This window comes from Sarcophilus harrisii, chromosome 4 (genome assembly GCF_902635505.1).
Source record: "Sarcophilus harrisii chromosome 4, mSarHar1.11, whole genome shotgun sequence".
NCBI lineage: Eukaryota > Metazoa > Chordata > Mammalia > Dasyuromorphia > Dasyuridae > Sarcophilus > Sarcophilus harrisii.
The window spans coordinates 23,406,002-23,428,960 of NC_045429.1; the positions used below are offsets into that span (position 1 = coordinate 23,406,002).

At 55.9% G+C, this 22,959-nt stretch overlaps 1 protein-coding gene across 1 annotated transcript in view; it reads right to left on the reverse strand.

Annotated features, from left to right (window-relative positions):
- Positions 1–691: 691 nt before the first annotated feature.
- Positions 692–22,959, reverse strand: part of PODN (podocan) — a 41,636-nt gene continuing 19,368 nt past the window's right edge. The window contains exons 3-11 of the mRNA XM_031969097.1: positions 19,551–19,644; positions 16,216–16,280; positions 14,875–14,982; positions 14,500–14,635; positions 13,790–13,961; positions 10,332–10,989; positions 5,199–5,347; positions 2,004–2,219; positions 692–878 (exon numbers count right to left, since the gene is read on the reverse strand). Coding sequence (XP_031824957.1) covers positions 2,027–2,219; positions 5,199–5,347; positions 10,332–10,989; positions 13,790–13,961; positions 14,500–14,635; positions 14,875–14,982; positions 16,216–16,280; positions 19,551–19,644 — 1,575 coding nt within the window. The 3' untranslated portion in view covers positions 692–878; positions 2,004–2,026. The remainder of the gene's footprint in view (positions 879–2,003; positions 2,220–5,198; positions 5,348–10,331; positions 10,990–13,789; positions 13,962–14,499; positions 14,636–14,874; positions 14,983–16,215; positions 16,281–19,550; positions 19,645–22,959) is intronic.

The following is a 22,959-nucleotide window of genomic DNA, read 5'->3' on the forward strand; positions in this document are numbered from 1 at the left end:
GCAAAGACTCCGCAGGGCCCGACAGGGGCTTCTTGGGCTATGGGAGTGTGAGTTTTCTGTGGCCACGGAGGACGCTGAGAGCGGGGCCACAGGGCGGTTGAGGGCGCACCTGGCCAGGCGGCTCCGAGTCCTCCCGGGCCGCAAGTTCGGGGCACTCAGTCTCTCTGGAGGGAAGGCGGCTGGGGCGGAGCAGGGGGACACCCTCAGCCGGGCTGGAGCCCCCAAGGGGGTGGGCGAGCCTGGGGGGGGGGGGAAGGGACTGGACCGTGGGGAGCCTCCCTGGAGGCTCCTGCCCACAGCCTGGAGGAACAAAAGCCAGCTTTTGTGTAGTGGGAGGCGGCCAAGACTTGGAGAGCCCCGGCCTTTTCCTCCGGGGGCTGGAAATGGCTGCCGGCGGAAGGGAAGCGAGGCTCCCCCAGCCCAGGATTAGGGGGCCTGGAGGGTAGCTGGGTGTGTGTGTGTAAGAAAGAGAGAGAAAGACCGAAGAAGAGGAAAAAGACAGAGTGGGAAAGGGAGGGAGATAGAAAGAGAGTCAGAAAGAAGGGAGAAGGGAGAGAGATCGACAGAAAGAGATAGAGACAGAGACAGAAAGATAGACAAAAAGGGAGGGAAAGGAAAAAGACAGAAAGACAGAGATAGAGACAGATAGAAGCAGAAAGGGAGGGAGATAGAAAGAGACAGAGACAGGGGCAGTTTAAAGGGGGGAAGGGAGGGAGAGAAAGACAGACAGTCAGTCAGTCAGAGGGAGGGACAGAGAGCCAGAGAGAGGCTGGGGGTGTGGCCGGGTAGTTGGGACTACGCTGGGCGGCTGGGTGGGAGGAAGCTCCGGGGTATAAATACACAGACACCGAGAGAGACATCATTTTCCATCCGCTGTCCTGTGGGAGACACAAGCAGAGAACCTGGGAGGCTTTGTCGGCCTGGCCAGGCCCCCACCCCCATCATCCCCTTCCTCAGGGCCCCTCTCCAACTTCAGAGACCTTCCCTAAGAGCTGACGTCATACCAATTACCCCCCTCCCCCCTCCACAGATAACTGGCCTCCTTTCCAGTTTGCCCTCAGACTCGTCCGTGCTCTTGAATTGGTCCTGGAAGACCAGAGTCTCCCCTCCAGTGCCACGAGGCACCAGAGGAAGAGGGACATGGAAGCTTCTACCAAGGGCAGACTAGGGTAGGGAGATGGGGCTTTGTCCAGGGTGACAAAATTAAGGGCACTTGCAGTCCTTGGGCAGCTTGAAAACAACGGAGCTTGGTGCCTAAAGCAGGATGCTCCCCCCGAGATAGCCCAACCCAGCCCTACTGGACAGAGACATGTGCCCCTGATACATCGCCATCCTCCACTCGCCCCATGCACACATCCCACAGCCACACACCTACATTATCAATAAAGCACCGCCCGGCCACGCCCAAATCTACATAAATTCATCGTGTAGGGGTTTCTTCCACAGCCCAGGGGTCCCCAAACTACGGCCTGCAGGCCAGATGCGGCAGCTGAGGACATTTATCCCCCTCACCTGGGGCTAGGAAGTTTATTTAAAGGCCCACAAAACAAAGTGTTTGTTTTTACTCTAGTCCGGCCTCCAACAGTCTGAGGGACAGTGAACTGGCCCCCTATTTAAAGTTTGAGGAGCCCTATAATAAGGGAACAAACTGTGGCACAGGCCCCTCACTAAGGAGAAGGCAGACCCTGTCCCCGCCTCCAGCAGAGTCTGGCCCAGACCCTAGCCACAGCAGGAAAATGTCTGAGACCCTGGGACTCCAGGATGAGGGCAGTAGACCAGAGTTAAAGAGAAATTTCTGGACGAGGGTGGGGGGTGGGGTGGGGGGAGTGGGTGTTAGAGGCAAACGTTCCCAAGACAACGAGACCCTCCTGCTTCCCAGGGGACAAAGGGGGGCTCTGGGAGCCCGAGAGCATCTGTCTGGGATGACCCTTTAGGCCTACAAGTCCCAGTCCTGCCTGGGAGCTGCCTCCCTGCCCTCCCTCCCAGGCCCAGCCCAGCCCTACCTGGGCCAATCCTGCTCCCTTGGCTATCTCATTTCCTCATCTTCCTCCTCCTCCTCGCCTTCCTCTTCCTCCTCCTCCTCTTCCTCCTCTTCTGGGCGCCTGCGATTCTTGGACCCCTCGCCCAGTTCAAAGTTGCCCTCGATGTCCAGCACCTGCAGGTGCGCCAGCCCTTTGAAGGTGCTTTCCTTCACGGCTCCCACAGCCAGCTTGTTAAACCTGCACAGGCCAAGAAGACAAGATTCAATTGGGCTGAATGTGACACCTTCAGAGACAGAATGGCAGAGTACACAGAGTTGGCCTTGCGGCAGGAAGATCTGAGTTCAAATCCACCCTAAGATACTTGCTAATAGTGTGATCCTGGGCAAGTCATTGAACTCCCTGCCTCAGTTTCCTCAACTGTAAAATGGGGATAATACCTCCTACAGTTATGAGGATCAAATGAGAAAATAATTCTAAAGTGCTTAGCACAGTGCCAGGCACATACCATAATAATATATCAATAAATGGTTATAAAAAAGTTGAAGTGGGTTTTTTTAAAAAAGTATATGTATGTGTATACATACATACAAATACATCTTACATCTAAGTATACAATATCTTACATACCAAGTATTAGACTTGGCTGGCTGGCAGTTCATCTGAAAACAATTTGGGGGTTTGGGTGGGCCACAAGTTCAACCTGAGGGTCATAAAGCAGGGAAAAAAGGCTAATGAAATTACAGGCTGCATTTAGTAAGAGGCACAGCACTGACAAGGAGGTCAGAGCACGCTGGGAGCGCTATTTTCACTTGTCGATGCCCCTTTTAGGGAAGATGATGGATAAACTGAAGATGGTGGCAGGATAAGGGAGGGTCCTGAGGGCCTGCCACAAAATGATCTGTTGGGGGAACTAGGACAGTGAAATCTAAAAGGAAGCCTGAGGGAACCAGCTGGCTGCCTTCGAGAAAGATTGCCATGGAGGAAAGGCCTTGCCTTGGTGCTCTGGACCCTGACGCCGGAACTAGGAAAAGCTGCTCAGTGTTGTGGGAAACCACCTTCTAATGGGCCACTAAAGGCCAGAAGGCAGGGCTGGGTGCCCTTGCTTGGGTTTGTGGCCCCCAGAACTCTTCGAGCACGGCTCAGACTGACTAGCTGCTGCCGAGCTCCCTCCCCACGCTGGGCGGCTGTAATCCAAGTGTCTAAAACCGAGACACAGACTCTCGGGCCAGGGCTCCATGTGAGAGTGACAGGTCCTTGGCCAGGACGCAGGGCATCCCAGCGTGAGACTCCTAGCTCTGACCGGTGGGGGGGCGGAGGGAAGAAACAGCCCCCGGACATTTTCCAAGCCAGCGACCACAGAAAGCAGAAGGCCATGACACAGAGAAGACAACATCCAAGGAGACAGAGGGAGTCAGGGCTGTCCATCCCACGCTCCTGGCCGGGAGTGTCCACCACAGACATACAGGCCATCAGCCTTCGATGCAAAGATCGGCCTTCAGGGCGTTAGCAGTGACACAGGATGAACAAGGAGCCATGCAACGGGCCATGGGGTTGTGCTTCCAATTAAGTCCCAACATGGAGGGCCTTCATCCCAGGTTTACATCAGAAGGACCTTAGTCCTAGAAGTGGTTCCCTCATTTAACAGATGAGAAACCGAGGCACAACGAGGTTAAAGGGACCCAAGGACACGGTTACTAAGTGTCTAAGGCAAGATTTGAACTCAGGTTTCTTGCTACCCCCTAATTTCCCCAATGCCCAGAGCCTTACAGCCAGTATGCTTTGGAGGTAGACCTTGAACCTGATGCCAGGCTGGCCCTCCATCCACTCTCCCCAAGACCCTCACCCTTTTTTGTGTCCAGGATTCCTTTAGCCATAAGGATCTCCTCTCAGAGGGTTGTTTTTAAATGCCCCAAACAAAAATCACAAGCTTACAAAGGAACCAATTCTACTGAAATAGAGGTGACATTTTCCCATCCAAGTTCACCTGGAATCTGTCCTTGTCCTCCTTCATCTCAGGTAAAAACAAAAAACAAAAACAAAACAACTCCAGTACACTAACTGCAGAAGCCTGGAAATAGCAGATTTCTTATTTAAAACAGAGATTGGTCTGAAGGGGTAGGGTGGTATATTAAGAAAACACGCCATGTGAGGAGATCCAAAATCTGGAACCAGGAAGAAGCGGCTGAAAAGAAGTGGAGAGGAAAACTGGTACAATACCGTGGGAAGGGCCGGCTACAGACCACCGGGTCAGAGGGAGGAAAGAGGCTGGGCCCTGGAAATGGAAAGGGTAGGAACAGCAGGGAGGAGCGGGTTGGCCAGGACCTGACGTGCCCCCAAGAGCCGGAGAGAACAGATTTCACAGAATGCAAAAGAAGTTCACATATGAAGCGTTGTTTCCTTATCTGGACGGAGAATTTTAGAAGAGATCTTGGTGAGACAGGGGAGGGGACTCAGGATCAACAAAGAGGATCAACTGGATGAAATGAGCTCAGAGAAGAAAAGACTTGGGGAGGACATCCTAGCTGCCACTTAGAGAACAGAACTAGGAGTGAGGGGCAGAAACTGGGGAGAAGTCAGTAGAGGGGAACTTCCTGGCTGGGAGCTGTCCAACAGTGAAAAAGGGCTGACTCCTTGGGGAGTGAGGGGATCCGCAGGCTGACTAGCCCTACTTGGAGCTGTTCAGGGTGATGGATCTTACTCAGACACAGGCTGGACTGGGGGATCTCCGAGGTCCCTGTCCAGTTCTGAGGTTTTTGGGGTAAGACCCAAGAAACCCAGCTAGTTAGTAAGGCTGCCAACCTGCAGATCCTTAGGCTAAGGCTCCATTTTGTTTCTCCCACAATTCCATAAGTGGGCCCATAATAGGTGCTGGGTAAAGGCTTGCTGGATCTACTCTTGGCTCTGCAGCCACCTCGTCATGTCTCCCGAGGAGACCCAGACTCCCTATCTTCTCCCATAAGATGGGGACGATGAGTTCAGTAACCTCCCTGGTCTCTTCCAGCTCTGGCATCTTAGGTTCTAAGGTTCTGTCCACTCCAGCAGTCCACATTCTAGTGCTCTGTGTTAAATGAACTGAATTAGGAAAACCCTGGCCTGGGATCTGGGGGGCTCCCAGGGGATGCTGGACAATAGGCACAAGGAGAAGTACTGGAGGAAACCCAAGATTCTCTGGGTATGTTCTGGCCCTGCATCCTGGGGCCCCGCCCAGCCTCCTACCTGAGAAAGATCCCCTTGAGATTGGGGGTCGACTCAAAGGCATTTTCAGACACGGAGCTAATCATGTTGTTCTGTAGGTAGAGGTACTCCAGGGACTCGGGCAGCCCCTCTGGGATCTCTGTGAGCTGGTTCCCGGCCATGTTGAGCAGCTGAAGGGGGTATAGGGAGGTGGGGAGATAGATAGGAAGGGGTTAAGAGGAGAGGGAGTGGAATTTAATTCCTCCAGATTTGGAGAAGCAACAAGATTGGGGTGGGAGCAGGGCCACCACCCAAGCCCCAGAACCCCCCTCCCTCTGCCCCACATGAGCTCTTAAGAAACAGAGCTGGATGTTGTGTTGTACAACAGTGCCAGGGTTAGGGTCCCATTTTACAGAAGATGGGGGGTCTGCCACCTGGAGGCTCCCCCGGATCCCACAGCTGCCAGTGTGAAAGCCAAACCGGAGCATCCAGCTGGGACTCAGGAGACCAAGCTCTATGTGGTCTCCATTCAGTCACTTCAGTTCACAGAGACTTAGCGATTGCCACCTAGATCCAAAGCATTCTGAGGCTCACAAGTTATTATAGATGAGGAAACTACCCAGGATCCCTCAGCCCAGCGGTGTCCAAGATTTACTCCTGACTCCAAGCCCAGCGTTTCATTCACCACAGATCTGCCTGATGAGAGGGGAAACCGCTGCTCAAATAACACCAAGAAGAGAGGCAAGCGTGGGAAAGCCAAAGAAGGAGATGGTCTGGCCAAGCAACACAGAAAAGTCAGAAAAACAAAATATACAGAGAATTGACTCTAATTTATAAGAAATCAAGCCATTTTTCCAATTGATAAATGGTCAAAGGATATGAACAATTTTCAGATGAAGAAATTAAAACCATTTCTAGTTGTATGAAAAAGTCGTTATTAATCAGAGAAATGCAAATTAAGACAACTCTGAGATATCATGACACACCTGTCAGACTGGCTAGAATGACAGGGAAAGATAATGCGGAATGTTGGAGGGGATGTGGGAAAACTGAGACACTGATACATTGTTGGTGCAATTGTGAACATATCCAGCCATTCTGGAGAAAGAGTTGGAACTATGCTCAAAAAGTTATCAAATTGTGCATATCCTTTGACCCAGCAGTGTCTCTACTGAGCTTATCTCCCAAAGCAAGGGACCCACATGTGCAGAAATGTTTGTGGCAGAAACTGGAAACTGAGTGGCTGCCTATCAGTGGGGGAACAGTTGAATAAATTGTGGTATATGAATATTATGGAATATTATTGTTTGGTAAGAAATGACCAGCAGGATGATTTCAGAAAGGCCTGGAGAGACTGACAGGAACTGATGCTGAGTGAAATAAGCAGGGCTAGGAGATCATTATATACTTCAACAACAATACTATATGATCAATTCTGATGGACGTGGCCATCTCCAGCAATGAGATGAACCAAATCAGTTCCAAAAAAACAGTAATGAACTGAACCAGCTATACCCAGAGAAAGAACTCTGGGAGATGACTATGAACCACTACATAGAATTCCCAACCCCTATATTTTTGCCCACCTGCATTTTTGATTTCCTTCACAGGCTAATTGTACACTATTTCAGAGTCTGATTCTTTTTGTACAGCAAAATAACGGTTTGGACATGTATACTTATATAAAGTATATATACTTTAACATATTTAATATATATTGGTCAACCTGCCATTGCGGAGAAGGGGTGGAGGGAGGGAGGGAGGGGAAAAGTTGGAAAAGATTTTGCAATTGTCAATGCTGAAAAATTACCCATGCATATAACTTGTAAATAAAAAGCTATAATAAAAAAAAAAAAGTTGGAAAAATAACGGTCCTGTCCAGGAGGGCTTCCTGAAGAAGGGGTCACCTGGGCTGGGTCTTGAAGGACTTTGGCAGATGGAGGAGGAAGCTAGAGGGGGTGAAGCTGATTCCAGGCACTGGGGAGGGTCTAAGTTAGGAAATGGAGAAAGGGAGAGATGGGCTGTGGCGCAGCTCCTCTTGTTTCTGGGGATCTGGGCTAAGTTTCCTGAGGGCAAGAACCTTGTCCCCTGCGGGTGTCCCTCCCACCAGCCAACCCCAGGTCCCACACAGAGCCAGACGCACAGCCAACCCCCCAAACGCTGCTGAATTGCTTTAAACCTGTTTGGTTTCCTGGACTCCAGCCCTTGCTCATTCCTATCCACTCTCTCCACAGCAGTCAGATGATATTTCTCCGGCCCAGGGCTGGCCACGGTGCTCCCTGCTTGATGACCCCCCTACTCAATGACCCCCCTGCTCGATGACCCCCCTGCTTGATGACCCTCCTGCTCGATAACTTCTCTGCTCGATGACCCCCCTACTCAATGATCCCTCCTGCTCGATGACCCCCCGTGCTCAATGACCTCCCTGCTCGATGACCCTCCCTACTCGATGACTTCTCTGCTTGATGACCTCCCTGCTCGATGACCCCTCTGTCGATGACCCCTCTGCTCAATGACCTCCATGCTTGATGACCTCCCTGCTTGGTGACCCTCTGCTCGATGACCCCCCTGCTCCTTCTGCCACAGATCAGACACAGATTCCTGCCTGGCTCTGACAGCCCTGCACAGTCTGGCTTTGGCCAGGGTTTGCCTGCTCGCGTAGCTCTCCTTTGCACGCTCTGCCGGCTCCCCCAGCCAACAGTCAGTCCATCTGCCACATCGGCTTCTGCCCAGGCTGGCCCTTGCACCCAGAATGCGCCCCCTCCCACCTCTGCTTCAGAGCCCTCAGAAGTTCGCACATGTTCTGGCCGGCCTGACCCCCCCCCAGTTCTGAGTGCCCCCAGATCCTTTTGGATAAACCCACCAGAACAGGGCTACTGTGCTCCGGGGACGGCACCTTCCCCCAAGGGAACAGAAGCTGCCTTAGACAAAGTCCATTGGTTTGTAGCCCCAGCACCTAATAGTGTCTGGCACACAGTAGGTCCTAATTAATGAGCACTGAATTAGGCTGAATCCTGCTCTATCCTGGATGATCGGGGGTCCCAGGGTCACAAGCTCATAGAACACTGAGTCTACCCCCTCCCCCACCTTCATAAGGAAGGAAATCACATGGCCAAGGGCGCACAGGCAGGAGGTGGCAGGGACAGGGTTTCTAAAACTGCACCTATTCTCCTGTCTCAAGCTGGAGGCAGGAGGACCTGAATTCAAATTCAGCCCAGACCCTTAGGAGCTCTGTGATCCTCGGCAAGTCACTTAACCCCAATCGACTCTGGCTCTACCTCAGAGAGCGGCTGCAAGGCTCTGTGCTGGCTCATAATGCTCTCATTTTACAGGGAGGGAGGTTGTCCAAAGCCACATAGGTAGGATCACTGGCAGGCCCTAAACGCGGGTCCATGAACTCCAGAACCCAGGGCCCGGAGCTCTGACCAGCTGCCTCTGAGCTGGCCACCAGGGGAGCCACCCCCCAGAGCCCCAGGCCCTGCACGTGCAGGTGGAGCAGAACCGGGGGTCGAGAGGAGCCAGGGCCCAGCGTGGAGCTGCCCCGGGATGCTGGGAGTGAGGGCAGAGCCCGAGGCCCCAGGGATCACAGCATGAGGACCCGCACCCTCCCGCACGTCTCTTTGGCTCGTCGGGGAGCAGAGAGCTCGGTCATGGGGAAGAGAGCTCACAGTTTCCCAGGGAGAGGGTGGGAAGCCCCTGGGGCTCCTTCCCGCCCTGACCCCAGATCTCTGAGCTGTTCCCTCAGATGTGATCCCCGTGACCACGACTTTGTCTGGCCTCCCGTTCCCAGGTGAACACCACAAGTCCCCAGTAGGATGCCCCGTTCTTCACCCCAGGCCGCAGAGTGACGCCGGGCCAGGAAGCCTCTGGATCCCCCGGGAGCTCAGCCACTCACCGACAGCACATGGACAACTGTCCAGCCCCGTCAGGGCCCAGGCCCCTCTGGCACCAGCCTAAGGGAGCCGAGGCCATTTCTGCCCCCACACCGGGCCCCAGAGGAGACTGAGGGCCCTCCCTGCCCCCCCCTCTCCCAGCATGCCCCAGGGCCCGGAAAGGGCACCCATGATCTCCAGCAGCAGAGACCCACACCCGTTCTGGGAGCCCGGGCACAAGCAGACGTGGCGAGATAGACAGCAATGTGTGATAGCAAGGAGAATAACCACAGCTGATTTTCCGTAGCCCTTTGAGGTTTGCAAAGCACTTTGTACATGTATCTCACTTTATTCTCACAGCCCTGCTTTTATGAGCCCCATTTTACAGATGAGGAAACCGAAGGTCAATGAAGTGACTGACCTGCAGTCACACATCTCACACACATCTGGGCATGGACTGAACTCAGCTGTGGGTCTGTGGGTCTCCTCCTTCTTATGGGGTAGGGATAGAAGATCTGAGCCCCTAATTTAATCCACAGAGAGAACTACCAACATGCAAACTCCCTCCCAGGTCAGCAAGATCTTCTGTGACAGATGGGCTCTGGGCGCTGTCTTGGACGCCAAGGTCAGGGGACTTGCCCAAGCTCGCCAAGTTAGGATTCGAACTCAGTGCTCCCTGCCTGCTAACGCTCTCCCTGTGTCTGTGTAATGTTGTACGTAATGGGCACCTCTGGGCCGACTTCCCTGTGATAAAAATGTGTCCTCCTCTATTTCCTAGATACGGACACATTAGGAGGGTGAAGGAGTGGGGGCGGGGGCTGGGTGGGGGCCACAGTCCAGATCCTCTCCATCCCCTTGATATGCTACTAAATCCCAGGTTATAAACCAGATCAACCAAGTTGGCCAGTGCAGAGTATTGGGGCCCATTTGGGGTCCAAAGGCCTCCGATCCCAGGTTGGCCAATTATCAACGTGCCCTTATTACAAATTTCTGAGGGCCCCGGTCTCCCCCCAGGCTCTCCCAGGCTCCCCCAGCCCTAACCCTCAGGCCCCTGCCCGGACCTCTGGTTGTGGACCCAGCAGTACCCAGCAATACCCAGGCTCCAAGGCTGGAGGGCGGCTGGCCCCGGGCCCTACCTGGAGGCTGGTGAGGTCGGCCCAGGTCCGAGATGGCACCGCCCGGCTCTAACCCCCAGGTCCCGTGCACTCCATAGACCCCTTCTCCGGGCCTCCGGCTGCGGGCCCAGCAGCACCCAGCAGTACCCGGGCCCCGAGGCTGGGGGGCGGCTGACCCCGGGCCCTACCTGGAGGCTGGCGAGGTCGGCCCAAGTCCGCGGCGGCACCGCCCGGCTCCTGAGGCGGTTGTTGGTGAGGTAGAGCTCGCGCAGCTGGGCCATGCCGGCCAGGGCCCCGCGAGCCACAGCTCCCAGGTAGTTGCTCTTCAGCTTGAGCACCTGCACGTTCTTGGGGAGGCCCAGGGGCAGCGTCTGCAGCAGGTTCCCCGAGAGGTCCAGGGACTTGAGCAGCCGCAGCTTGCGGAAGGCGTCACGGTGCACCTGGGGGCTGGTGATCTTGTTGTAGCTGAGGTTGAGCTCCTCCAGGAAGTAGGTGGTGGCGAAGTCGTTGCGGGCAATGCCAGAGATCTGGTTGTGCAGGATCATGAGGGTCCTGACCCTGCGGGGGAGCCCGCCCGGCACCCGCTCCAGGACGTTGTTGTACAGGTGCACCGTGTGCAGCTTCTTCAGGCCCTGGAAGGCCAGTGGGTGGATGCCTTTGGCCTTGAGCTTATTGCTGTGCAGCAGCAGGTACTCCAGGTTGCGGATCTGGGTCAGCACGTCGGGCCCCACGCTGCGGATGGCGTTCTTCTCCAGGTGCAGAAGCACGATGTTGCGGGGCAGCCCCGCGGGGATTTCCGACAGGTTGTTGCTGGACAGGTCAAGGTACTCGAGGCTCGAGAGCTTCCTGGGGGGGGGGGGAGACAGGAGGGAGACTGAGTCACATCAGAGCCGAGCCCCAGCCAGCGCCTCTCCCTCAGCGCAGATGTACCGGGGTGGGGTGGGGGGTACAGCGCTGCTCTCAGCCTCCTTGCAGGAGGTCCGGGCCCGAGTCCTCTTCTGGTGACCCTGGCAAGGTCCTTCTCTCGCAAAGCTCTAGGCAACTCTAGGCCTCACACCCTTCAGATTGGCTGAGATGCCGGGAAAAGATAATAATAAATGTTGGAGGGGATGCGGGAAAACAGGGACACTGATACATCATTGGAGGAGTTGTGACCACATCCAGCCATTCTGAAAAGCAATTTGGAACTATGCTCAAGTATCCCACGGAGATACTAAAGGAGGGAAAGGGGCCTGTATGTGCACGAATGTTTGTGGCAGTTCTGTTTGTGGCCAGAAACTGGAAAATGAATGGATGCCTATCAGTTGGCATTGGTTGTGGTGCATGAAAGTAGTGGAATATTATGGTTCTATAAAAAATGATGAACAAGTCTATTTTAGAGAAAGACTGAAAGGAACTGATGCTGAGTGGAAAGAGCAGAACCGGGAAGACACTGTGCACAGTAACAGCAAGATTATGTGATGCTCAGCTATGAGAGACCTGCTTCTTCTCAGCAGTCAGGGATCCAGAGCAATCCCAGGAGACTTTGCACAGAAAATGCATCTGCAGCCAGAAAAGAACTGAAGAGACTGGATGTAAAGCAGCACTAGGCTCACTTTTTTGTTTTTCCCCTCTCCCATGGTTTTGCCCTTTGTACTGACTTTTCTCTCCCAGCTGATTCGTAAGCAGTGTGTGCTAAAAGTAATTAATTCATTAATGGGGCCTCGGGCTTCGTCTTTTTGCCTCTTGGTCTCATCCTCGCCCCTGGGCCCCATGGTCCCTCACAGCCAAAGCCCTGCCCTCCCAAGCTGGCCCAGCTGCCGCCCACAGCTCCCACCAGAAGGGCCGGATTAGCATCCAGGACTGAAATCATTCTACTCTCCACCAAACCTGCCCCTCACTCAGACTCCTCCAAGAATGATCCGGATTCACAAACAAATAACCTTCAGCTTCTTTCCCTGCCAGGGTCAAGCCAACAAGCACCTGCCCACCTAACCGGCCCTCCCCTCTCTGGGCTAAGTGGCTGCCAAGCGTTGTCTGGTCCATTCACTTCCACAAGCTCTGGCTCCTTCCTCCTTCCCTCTGCTCAGCCCAGAGGCCGCCACCCCATTTCAGGCTCTCATCCCTTTGCTCCTGGGCCACACAGCCTGGGAGGTGAGGAGTGGGCTGAGCTTTGTCTCTGTTTTATATATGAGGAGACATTTCTGGACATGCCCTCAGTCCCACAGCCAGGAAGTGGCAGAGAGGGCCCCTAATGCAGGCCCTCAAGGGCCCCCTACTGCAGGTCTTCAAGGGCCCCCTAATGCAGGCCCTCAAGGGCCCCCTGATGCAGGCCTTTGAGGGCCCCCTGAGGCAGGCCTTTGAGGGCCCCCTGAGGCAGGCCTTTGAGGGCCCCCTGAGGCAGGCCTTTGAGGGCCCCCTGAGGCAGGCCTTTGAGGGCCCCCTGAGGCAGGCCTTTGAGGGCCCCCAGCCGTCTCCTCTGCTTTGTCTCCAGGCCTCCAGCCCCGCTCCACCTCTCAAGCCCCAACCACTTTCCTCCAACAAGGCTGCTCAGTCCACGTGCCTCCTCCTCCCCTCCTCACCCTAGGGGCCGACAGAGTCCAGAATCCTCCTCCCGCCTGCAGCCAACTTCCCTGAGGACGGGGAGTTACTGGAAGTGCCTGGAGTCTCCTGGCGGGGAGCCCCGGCGTGGCCTGATGGGCCCTGGCCCAAGCTCTCCCAACCAAGACCCAGAGGTCAGCAGCAGGCCGGGGACTTGGCGCCTGCCCCGGGCCTTCAGGGAAGGACTGGCTCCGGCCACGGTCCCTCCAGCTAAGGCAGGGGCACGAGGGCCGGACGGCGGATTTCTCCCCTCCCACCAGCATCACGGCCCCCCTTGTGTAGCTCTCCGAGGCTCTGACCGCGGCCCGCACGTTACACATGAGCAGACGGTGCTGCCCAACGTGTGCCAGGGGAGCCGGCCCCGATCCCCCTTGCCAAGGGCTGAGTCTGGGCCACATGGCTCACGCCTGACCGGGGCCTTGTGCACCACAGGCCTCTCCCAGAACAGGAGGGGAGGGAGTCGAGGACGTGGCGCTCGCCAGGGGCCTCGTGGCTGACCCGAGCTCTGAGGGGGGTGAGCGGGAGCAGCTGAGTCAGCTGGCCTGGCCCTCGGCCCACGTCCCCGATTCTAACACCGGGGCCGGGCCAGGGAGGCCAGAGTGCCTGACAACGGGGGCTTGTGGGAGGCTCACAACTGCACCGAGCCTTGGTTTCCCCCTCTGTAAAATGGGCTAATGATGTCTACACTAGCTCCTCCCACCAGGCCTGAGCAGAAAGCTTCGGTGGCGGCTCCCGCCTTGTGGGGCTGCGGCCTTTGCCAGAGCACAGACATCAGCGGCTCCCCGCCGAGAAGCCCATCTGTGGGGGTCGTGAGGGGCACGGGAAACTCTGCTGCCGTTGATGGCCAAGGTCCCCGACCTCAAGCTCCCGGCTCTTCCCTTAGCAGGGCCTTCCGCAGGAGGGGCCGGGCTCGGGGACCCAGAGAAGGGGCTTGGCCAGCCTGGGAGGGGGTCGGTGGGGTCCGGGGGGGCTGACCTGGAGACCCCGGCCCAGCCACTTCCCTCCCGTCTGCCTTCTGACTCTGGGCCCCACATGTGGGGAAGCCGGCGGCCGGCGGGAGGCTCACCAGAAGGTCTCGTTGTCCATGCCTTCGTTGGTCAGGTAGTTGTTCTGCAGGTAGAGCTCCCGGAGGCTGGTGAGCTCGCTGAAAGCCCCGGCCGGGATCTTCTCCAGCTTGTTATTCTGGGGGGAGGGGGCGGCGTGAGGGGGGGCAGTCCCGAGAAGGGCCGGAGGCCGGGCTTTCGGCCCCCAGAGATGGGCAGCCCCACCCGCGCCCCGCCATTAATCAACTGCCTTCAGCTTAGCTCTTTCTTGGACCTTTTCCCTCTGGCTCTCCCCTGGCAGCTCCCTCCCCCTCTCACGGGATGAGAACCCGGGGGGTGGGGGGAGGGGGCCGGGACACCCTCCCTGGCCGCCTGTGAGCCACCTCTCTCCCCCCCTCAGAAAGTCCCGCGGCTTGGAGGCTCTTGTCCCGGGCTCCAGCACCGCCCTCGGCCCCCCCCCGGGCTCCGTTCGTGGCTCGCACTCCCCCCCAGCTCCTGCCTCACTCAGGGGGCTTCGGGCTACAGAGCGGCCCCCTCAGTCACTGGCACCTCGGAGCTCCAGGGCCCCCTGAGCAGACCCTGCCTCGCGCTTCACCCCAGAGCGGGGGCTCCCGGGGGCTGCGCCCCCGCTCCCACCCCCACCCCCCGCAGCCTCCGGCCCCCTCCTCCAGGAAGGCCTCCGGCCCCGCCCCTGCCGCCACCCCCAGCCCCCTCACCTTCATTTGCCTTTGGCCGCGCATTTTCCGTTTGAGGAAGTTACTGGACATGATGAGGATCTCCACGTTGCTGGAGCCGTTGAACATGTTGTCCGGGAGCCCGGCGTCGGCCAGCTTGTTATTGTGCAGGTAGACGGACCCGGGGGGGGGCCCCTGCCCCCCACCCCCGCGCCCTCCCCTCCCCCCACAGGCCGGCCCTCCTTTGCCCGGATGGCATCCTCCGCCTCAGGGCGTGGGAGACCGCCGGCGCCTCCTTCCCCCCCCCTCCCTGCAGGCCGGGCCCAGCACCCCCGCCTTCCAGTGCCAGACGCCGGGCCCCGCCCCCACGGGCTGGGCTCCTGTGAGCCCCACCCCGCCCCCCCAAGGGGCCCCCCCCACTGCCCACGCCCCACCCTCCCTCGCCTCAAGTTTGGCTTCTGGCCGAAGGTGGCCCCAGGGATCTGGTAGGAAGTTGGCGGTTCGGCTGACCAGGGCTGGGCAGGAAACCTGGGCCAGGTCAGCTGACGGCGGGGCGGGGGCAAGGCGGGGTGAGGGACGGAGGGCAGGGACAGCAGGCGGGCCAGGGGACAACTGGACGGATGAGGAGTCGGACCTGAAACACAGGCCGGGCCGGAGCCTTCCCCCCCACCCCCCTCCCGTCCCGCTGGCGGCAGGAGGCGGGGGGAGCCCGGCCCGCCTGGCCCCCGGGGGAGCACGGCCCGCCTGGCGCTGGGGCGCCCCCCCCAGGCCGGGCAGTGATTCCCACCCCCGCTCCTCGGAAAGTTCTTGGCTCCTCCTCTAAGCGATGGACTGACCGCCCCCCCCCTCCGCTGGCCCCCTCCCCCTCCAGCGTTATCCCGAACCACGTGACTCCTCCTGCTTAGGGGACTCACTGACAAGGGCTTATTTGGCGCCTGCTCTGGGCCAGGGGCAAAGGGCACCATGAAAGGCCAAAGGTCATCCCTGCCCTCGGGAAGGTCACGGTCTAAGGGAAGAGACAAACCGCGTGGGCGGGACTTCCCGGCTTCAGAGCAGTAGGACCCGGGGAGGAAGAGGGGCGGGGACGCGGCCAGGGCGAGGAGGCTACGCTTGTGTCCCCGAGGTCCCCAAAGGCCACCGGGGCCCCAATGACGGCGCTGGGCCAGAAACGTGCAGAGTCCCCCCCACACGTGAAGGGGCGTCAGAACTAGAAGGTTCCTAGAACCCGGAGGTTCCTCTCATTTTACAGAGGAAGAAACTGAGATTTAGGGAGAGGCCAGGACTGTGACCCTCCCACTCTTCATGAAGACCCTGCAGGACCGGGCGTGGGGCAGAGCCCCAGGGGCCTGGGCTATCGGTGCCTTTTCTGCCTCCTCCATTTAAAAATCACCGAGGGAAAGTTCGGCTCCTTGTGCTGCTGGTGGGGCCTTCCCAGAGCTCCCCCAGAACACTCTCAGCCTCAAGGGAGCCCAGAGGGCCCCAGGCCAGCCCCCACTCAGCGGGGAACCAGCTGGGGGAGGGGAGCTCAGGCAGCCGGGCCCCTGCAGCGCCTCACGGCTAATGAAGCACCAGGTTCTCGCTCAGCCCGCTGACAGCCAAGCCCCAAAGGTCTTAGCCCCCCCCCCCCCCCCCCCCCCCCCCCCCCCCCCCCCCCCCCCCCCCCGGGCTACATGGGCCCCTTTCTAAGACCTGTGGCCTGGAGGGAGACCGAGCATTCTGGGAATCTGCAGGAGCCCCTCCCCCTCACATCCCCCCTCCCTCACACCCCCCCCTACCTTATTGTTGGCCAGGTACAGGTAGTTCAGGTTTGTGAGCTGCTTAAAAGCTTCCTCTGGGAGCCCTTTAAATAAACAACCAAGACAGATCAGCACCTTGGACAGAGGAGGGCGCTGGGGCAGAGCCGGCCCCCTGGGGTCCTAGCCCGGCATTCAGGGCTCCGCCACTGGGCCTGCTCAGGCCTTGCAGCAGCATCTACTCTTACTGCTTCCTGGAGCTGGAAGGGCCCGAGCCAGAGGCGGCTGGGCCAGAGCTCTGCCGAGGGGCCAAGGGAAGGGGGGACCACGAGGTGCAAGCTCAAATCTCTGTCAAACCATCTCTGAACCACGCACGACACCTCCTTTTTATCCCCCCACCCCCACCGAAGCTCAGACTCCAACCCAAGAACCGCCTCTGATGAGTGCATTTCCCCATTATCTTGCCCTGGTCCAAGCTTCCAGCTCAATCTGGGGTCAGGTTCACCCATGATTCCTGCTTTATGGTGTCAGTGTCTCTGTCTCTGTCTCTCTCTCTCTCTGTCTCTCTTTCTCTCTCTCTCTCTCACACACACACCCCCTTCTCCAGTCCCCCCCAGTGTATTCACTTCCCCGTTAGAAGCTAAGCTCTCTAACTGTCCCAATGATTCTAAAAAGCAGCTTGGAAGCCCCTTTGCTCATCCATCGCAGCCCTAGGCCCAAACCCCAAAGAAAGAGGAATAGGAGCCCGTAGGGAAGAGAAGCTCCTTTCTGGAGGCAAAGGCCCGGGGACCGAGGGGACGCCCATGAGCTGGAGAAGGAAGGTTTCAGAGGAATCTGGGAAAGCGCACAGGGGCTGAGGCAGGAGAGGAGCGGGACCAGGGGCACAGTTCATGCTATGGCATAAATACGGTAACAAATGAGCAGCTTTGAGAGACCCGGGAGCTCGGACTGACAGTGACTAACCCAGTGACCAGGTCACTGGTCAGGACCCGACCTCAGAGGAAGACAGAGCTGAGGGCTCTGAGGTTGCTGCATCTCTGGTCACGGGCGGGGGTGGGGGAGGGTGGGGGGGTGGGGATTTGTTTTGCTTGACTAGAAATAGTTGTTGCAAAAGTTTTATCTTTTTTTTCTAGAGGAAAGGGGTCCGAGAGAAATACATTCTCATAAATTGCAAGCTCTTGGAGAGCAGAGACCAGCTCACGTTCTGTTTCAGTCACCAGCACTTAATGCAGCCCCTGTATGTTGTAAGTCCCAGTTATCCTGACTCAGGTACTAAGTCACTGGCTACAGCCTTGGACCAATCCCAGCTCTCCCGAGGACCCCGAGGAGGCTGACAGACAGGAAAAGCCAGGACCAAATTCCCCAGTTCCACCTGAGAGAGCCTCACCTGTCCTCTCCCACTCTGCTCTCCGGGCTCCCCAAGAGCCCGTCTGATCCATCACACACAGCTCTGCTCCCTCATACCGTCCTAGCTCATCGTCCACGGGTGAGGGAGGTGCAACACACCCCATGCCCTGACTCCCCGGCTGCTTCCCTAGGCCCAGAGTACAGAAGGCTCCCTCCGGGCGAGCACACGGCCCCCACCCCCTCATGCTCTTTCCCTCCCCCAGCCCTGCCGAGCTTCTTTCTGACATCTTGTTTATAATAATAAGTTGCATTCCTAACGTTCTCCGGCACTCCCAGAATCCCGATCTCCAAGGCCCCCAAGGACAGAGGCTGCAAATGTTATTCTGGTCCTAAACAGGGGGGAAAATGGGCCCACTGAGGGGAAACTTTGCCAGACTCACAGAGCTTTTAGAGGAGCAGGGAGGATCCGAACCCAGGTCTCTCGCACCCAGTCACAGCATTCTTTCTCCTCAACCACTCTACCTGCAGTAGTGACCAGAGAAACTCCACCGGCTCAGGGTCTCTGTGACTGAGCAGTGTCCTAATGAGTATCACAGGAAGGCGGCCCCCAGTGAGTGCAAAGAGCTTGTGCTGGGAGTTGAGATACGGCTCCAATCCCAGCGTGGGCCTGACTGGCCGAGCCCTCCCGGGGCAGCCTCCCTCCTCCCTGCTCCCCAGCAGCATTCCTGGGAGGGAGATGCCTATTTCTGGGCCGTGGGGCAGGAGCCAGCTGAGGCAGCTCAATAAATCAGCCATTGTCTGGCCCAGGGAGAAGGGACCCATTCAAGGTCATGGGTGGGTCCTGACCCCAGGCCCCAATATCTCTGGGAGCCCTGAGCTTACAGGGATCCCCCTTCTCAGCTCTTTAATAGCCTCTGAGAGAGCAAGGGCGGTGCAGGGAGGAAGGGTCTGAGACATGGCACTTCCCAGACCTGGGACTCAGTTTCTTCTCTGTAAAATGGGAGCAGGTTCCCTTAGAACTCGTTTCCTTCCTTTCCTTTCCCTCACCCTTGGAGAGTATTTATGAGGACTGGGTGAAGTAACGTGGAAATACTCTATGGAGAAAATATAAATGATGGGAGAGATGAGAGAGAGGGGACAATAGCCATGATAGATCACTGCCCTCGGGAGTATCCTGGTCTTAGGCTGAGTCAGAGGGAGCAGCGAAAGCAGACAGAAATGAATCCAACAGAGATAAAGGTAAAATATTCCAAGAGCGCTCAAAAAAACCGACTTCACAGATATTAGGGAGCTGGTCAGTGATCTGAAGAAGATCTGGGGGGCTTAGTGGGCTGACAGCTCATACCAATCTAGACTGTGATGTGGCCGTCGAGAGAAGTCATTCAATGTTGGGCTACATTAAGCAAGGCCCAGGGTCCGAGAATAGGGAGGTGACAGTTCCGCTGCCCTGGGCCCTGCAGACTCCATCCGGAGTCCCGGGCTCGGTTCTGGGCCTTCCATTTTGAGGGAAACAGTTGATAAGTTAGGAAATGCCCAGAGAAGGGCGACCTGCCAAAGACTATGGCAAAAATGGCCAGGCCTGTTTAGCTTGGGAAGAGAAGCTGCTGATGGCAGAGGTGGGGACAAGAGAGGGGGCAGAGGCGGGGGCAAGAGAGGGGGCAGAGGCTGGGTCAGTGGGAGACTAGCCAAGAACAGGATGGCTCGCCCCGGGAGAGAGGAAGTTCCCCATCCAGCCCAGTCTCACTGGACATTGGGGACCCCGGGGCACCCCTCCTTCTGCCTCTGTTCTCTCCTCCTCCGGGCCTCCGCTTCTCACGTTAGGGCTCTCGGAAGAGATTCCCTAGTCACACCTGCTGAGTGCCTGCCTCCCCGACCTGGAGGAGCAGCCCCCCTGCCCTGGGCCGGTGTAGGCTCCCAAACACCCAGGGTAGCCACAGGGGGCCCCCAACCGAGGCTCACCCCTGGCACCCTCACCGCCTCCATCCAGCACTTCCAGCAGTCTCCATTTCCCCTGCCCAGGGCCCCCTCACCTCGGGACGTCAGCCGGTTATTCTGAAGGTTGAGGGTCTCTAGCCTGTGGAGTCGTGAAAGCTCATCGGGGTAGATTTTCTCCAACTGGTTATTCTGTGGGAGGGGAGGGGGGGGTTACACGTCAGAGGACAAAGCTCCCAAGGCTTCCCTTCTCTGAGCCTCGGTTTCTCTCCTTAGTGGGACTCGCCGGGGTTTCCCACATTCCCAGGGATGTTGTCACTGGGGCATCCCAGAGGGGGCAATGAGTGGGCAGTGGTTGCAATAGGAACGATGGGGAGGCCGCCCGGAGTGTCCCCTGCGAGAGCTTGTGGTGGAGAGCACGGAGTAAAGCACAGTCTGACATGGGAGACTCCGGGAGCAGAGATTGTAGGAAGGAAATGTGGGAGCCACGGACCACCCTCACCTCAGAATGAGACTCTCCCGGGGAGAAGATTGGGAGGAGAAAGAAAAATCACGAGTTGTATGAAAGATGCCTTACCCTGTGGGTCACAACCCCCACCCCGGGGGTCTCATAACCGAATGTGGGGGTCATGAAATGACCATTTATTATCAGCACATGGTTTGTATGTCTATTTCCTATACCTGTTACCCAGTGTCACACAAAAATTTCCCTCAGGGGGGCATCTGGGGAGGCGCAGTGGGGAGAGCCCCAGCCCTGAAGTCAGGAGGACCCGAGTTCAAATCTGGTCTCAGACACATAACACTTTCTAGCTGTGTGATCCTGGGCAAGTCACTTAACCCCAATTGCCTCAGGAAAAAAAATTCCCTCAGGAAAAAAAAATTCCCTCAGGAAAAAGGTAGCCAGTGGAAACAAGTTTAAGAAGCCCTGGTCTAAGGCAACCCAGTGTGGATGCCCAGGAAACTCAGCCACTGACTTTTATTTGAAAACCCAAGTACGGAAGAGAGAAACCAGGGCAAACACCTGAGAAGCAATAAGGCACCAAGCATTTAAGAAGCACTTACGGCATACCAGGCCCTGTGCTAGGAGCCGAGGATACCAAGCGAAAATTGAAGCATCCCCTGCCCTCCGGAGCTTGCACTCTGCTCCAGGAAACATTGGCGCATGTCTGAGGGTCTCCACAGCAACATACAGGACAGTGCTTATGGGGGGGGGGGGGGGACTCAGCCTGTCCCGATCTAAGCTGAGCAGCCAAAGAAACAAGAAGTTCTCTAGAAAGCAGAAGGAAGCTCCTATTCAGGACCAGAGATGGTGAGGGCAGGAGGGAGAGATGTACCCTAAGGCAGGAAAGAGGCTGGAGACTGTCATGAAGGACTCTAAGCTGCATTTCGTGCTGGGGCAGGGATTCTTAACCTGACCTGGGCTTCAAAAAGCCAGCGGGGCGAGTTCGGAGGGATCTGTGAATTTGGAGAGGAAGCATGTTGCTTTTTCCTCAATAGAACTGATTTCCTCTGTAACCCTATGCATCCAACTCCATGCATGTGAGAACATTATTGTGATGACGGGCAGGATGACGAGCCTGGAGCAACTTATAGGAACTGATGCAAAGGAGAACACAGCTAGGCTGCACGACGTTCAATTGTCGGTGACTTAGCTATTCTCAGCGGCACAGGGATCCAAGAAAACTCTGAAGGACGTGATAAAGATGCCGCCCGTTGCCAAAGAAAGAACTGGTCGATGGAGTACAAATGCTTTTCTTTCCTTTATTTTTTTGGGAGAAGGGGGTTTGTGTTTTCTCTCACAGCATGACAATGGAAACATGCTCTGGATGACCAGACATGTGTAACCTATGTTAAATTGCTTTCCTTCTCAGTGGATTGGGGGGGGGGGGAGAAGTCAGGGAGAGAATCTGGAGCTCAAAACTCAAGGGGGAAAGAGTTCTAAAGTTGTTTTTACATTTTATCGGGGAAATAAAATATTAAATTTTAAAAAATCATTATTTCTGAAAAAGGGGCCATAGGCTTCACCAGTCTGACAAAGGGGTTCATGACACAAAAAGATGAAAAATCCCTGTCCTTAAAAAAATTAGGAAAATCCTGGAGTTTATTGAGAAAGATGACAGATAGGCACTTTTGCGAGAACATTTTAGCAGCTGTGTCATGGATGGATCGGATGGGGAGAGTCTGGAGACAAAGAAACCCCTTGGGAGACGAATGCAGTAATCCAGGACCCGAATGAACAAGGTGGTTGTATGAGTGCAAAGAAGGGGACAGAGGTGGGAGATACTGTGAAGATAGAATCCAGAAGAGTTTAGAACAGAACAATTTATATAAAAACGGCAATACCGTAAAAACAAACCATTTCAAAAGACATGGACACTCTTATCAACTCAATGACCACCACAATTCTAGAAGACTAAAGGTGACTCATGCTCCCTTCCCTCCTGATAGACTGGCAAGAGCAGAGACTGGGGGGTAGGTCGGGAACATGGCCAAGGTGGGAATTTGTTTTCTTTAATTAAACAAGTAGGTCCCCATGAGCGCAAATAATGAATCACCTGAAGCAGTCACATTATGTGAATTTGCACTGCATATTTCCACTGGATTAGAACAATCACCAAATTTACCTGATTCTAATTTTGAATGGATTGTGTGAATTAGAACACACAAAACCACTTCACAGGACTCAGTAGCTGCACTAATTAGAACCTCGATATACATGTTTTACTTGCCTTCTCAATGGGCTGGGAGGCGGGGAAGGAAAGTGAGGATGTGAAGCTGAAAATAAAAAGAAGACTTGGCAACTGATAGGATGTGAGAATGAAGGGGAATATACAAGCACTTTTATTACCATAAGAACAGCCAGGCATGATAAAGCTCAGAATGAGTGAAAATGTCAAGGAAAGCTAAATATAACCCAGAAATGGGCGTCTGAAATGATCCTGAAGGAAAAAAGAAGCTGCAAGAAGGAATTGCCAGTGCTTGGGACAATGATAAATGGCAACAGAGAGAGGGTAATGCTGCTCAACTCTTAATTTGGGGGGAGATTTTCTTCTGCCAAAGAGAAGGTTCTCTACCTAGGAAATAACAGAACCCAAGTGATCAATAGAAGCTGGTGCCTACAATGAATTAGGAGATGGTAAGAAGCACTGAGCAACCCCTGATGAGTTCAAAGGTTGTTTGGTCCAGATGTATAACATCACCAGAGTGTGAAAGAACTAGCAGATGGAATGGACTTCCCTTTCACGATAACTGGGACATTAGCCTCTTTCCAGTCAATCAAATCAAACTGTAGGTCAGTGAACTTGACTTAAATTCTTGGGAAATGCAAGAATGAATCACTAAAGTAATGATTTGTGATCATCTCAAAAAAAGAGCAGGGGTGACTGAGAGGCAGCCTGGCTTCATCAAGAACAGGTCCTTTCAGACTGACCTCATATCCCTTCTGGAAAGGATTACCAGACTAACAGATGAGGGGGATACTGTGGATCCGATTTATCTAGAGTTGAG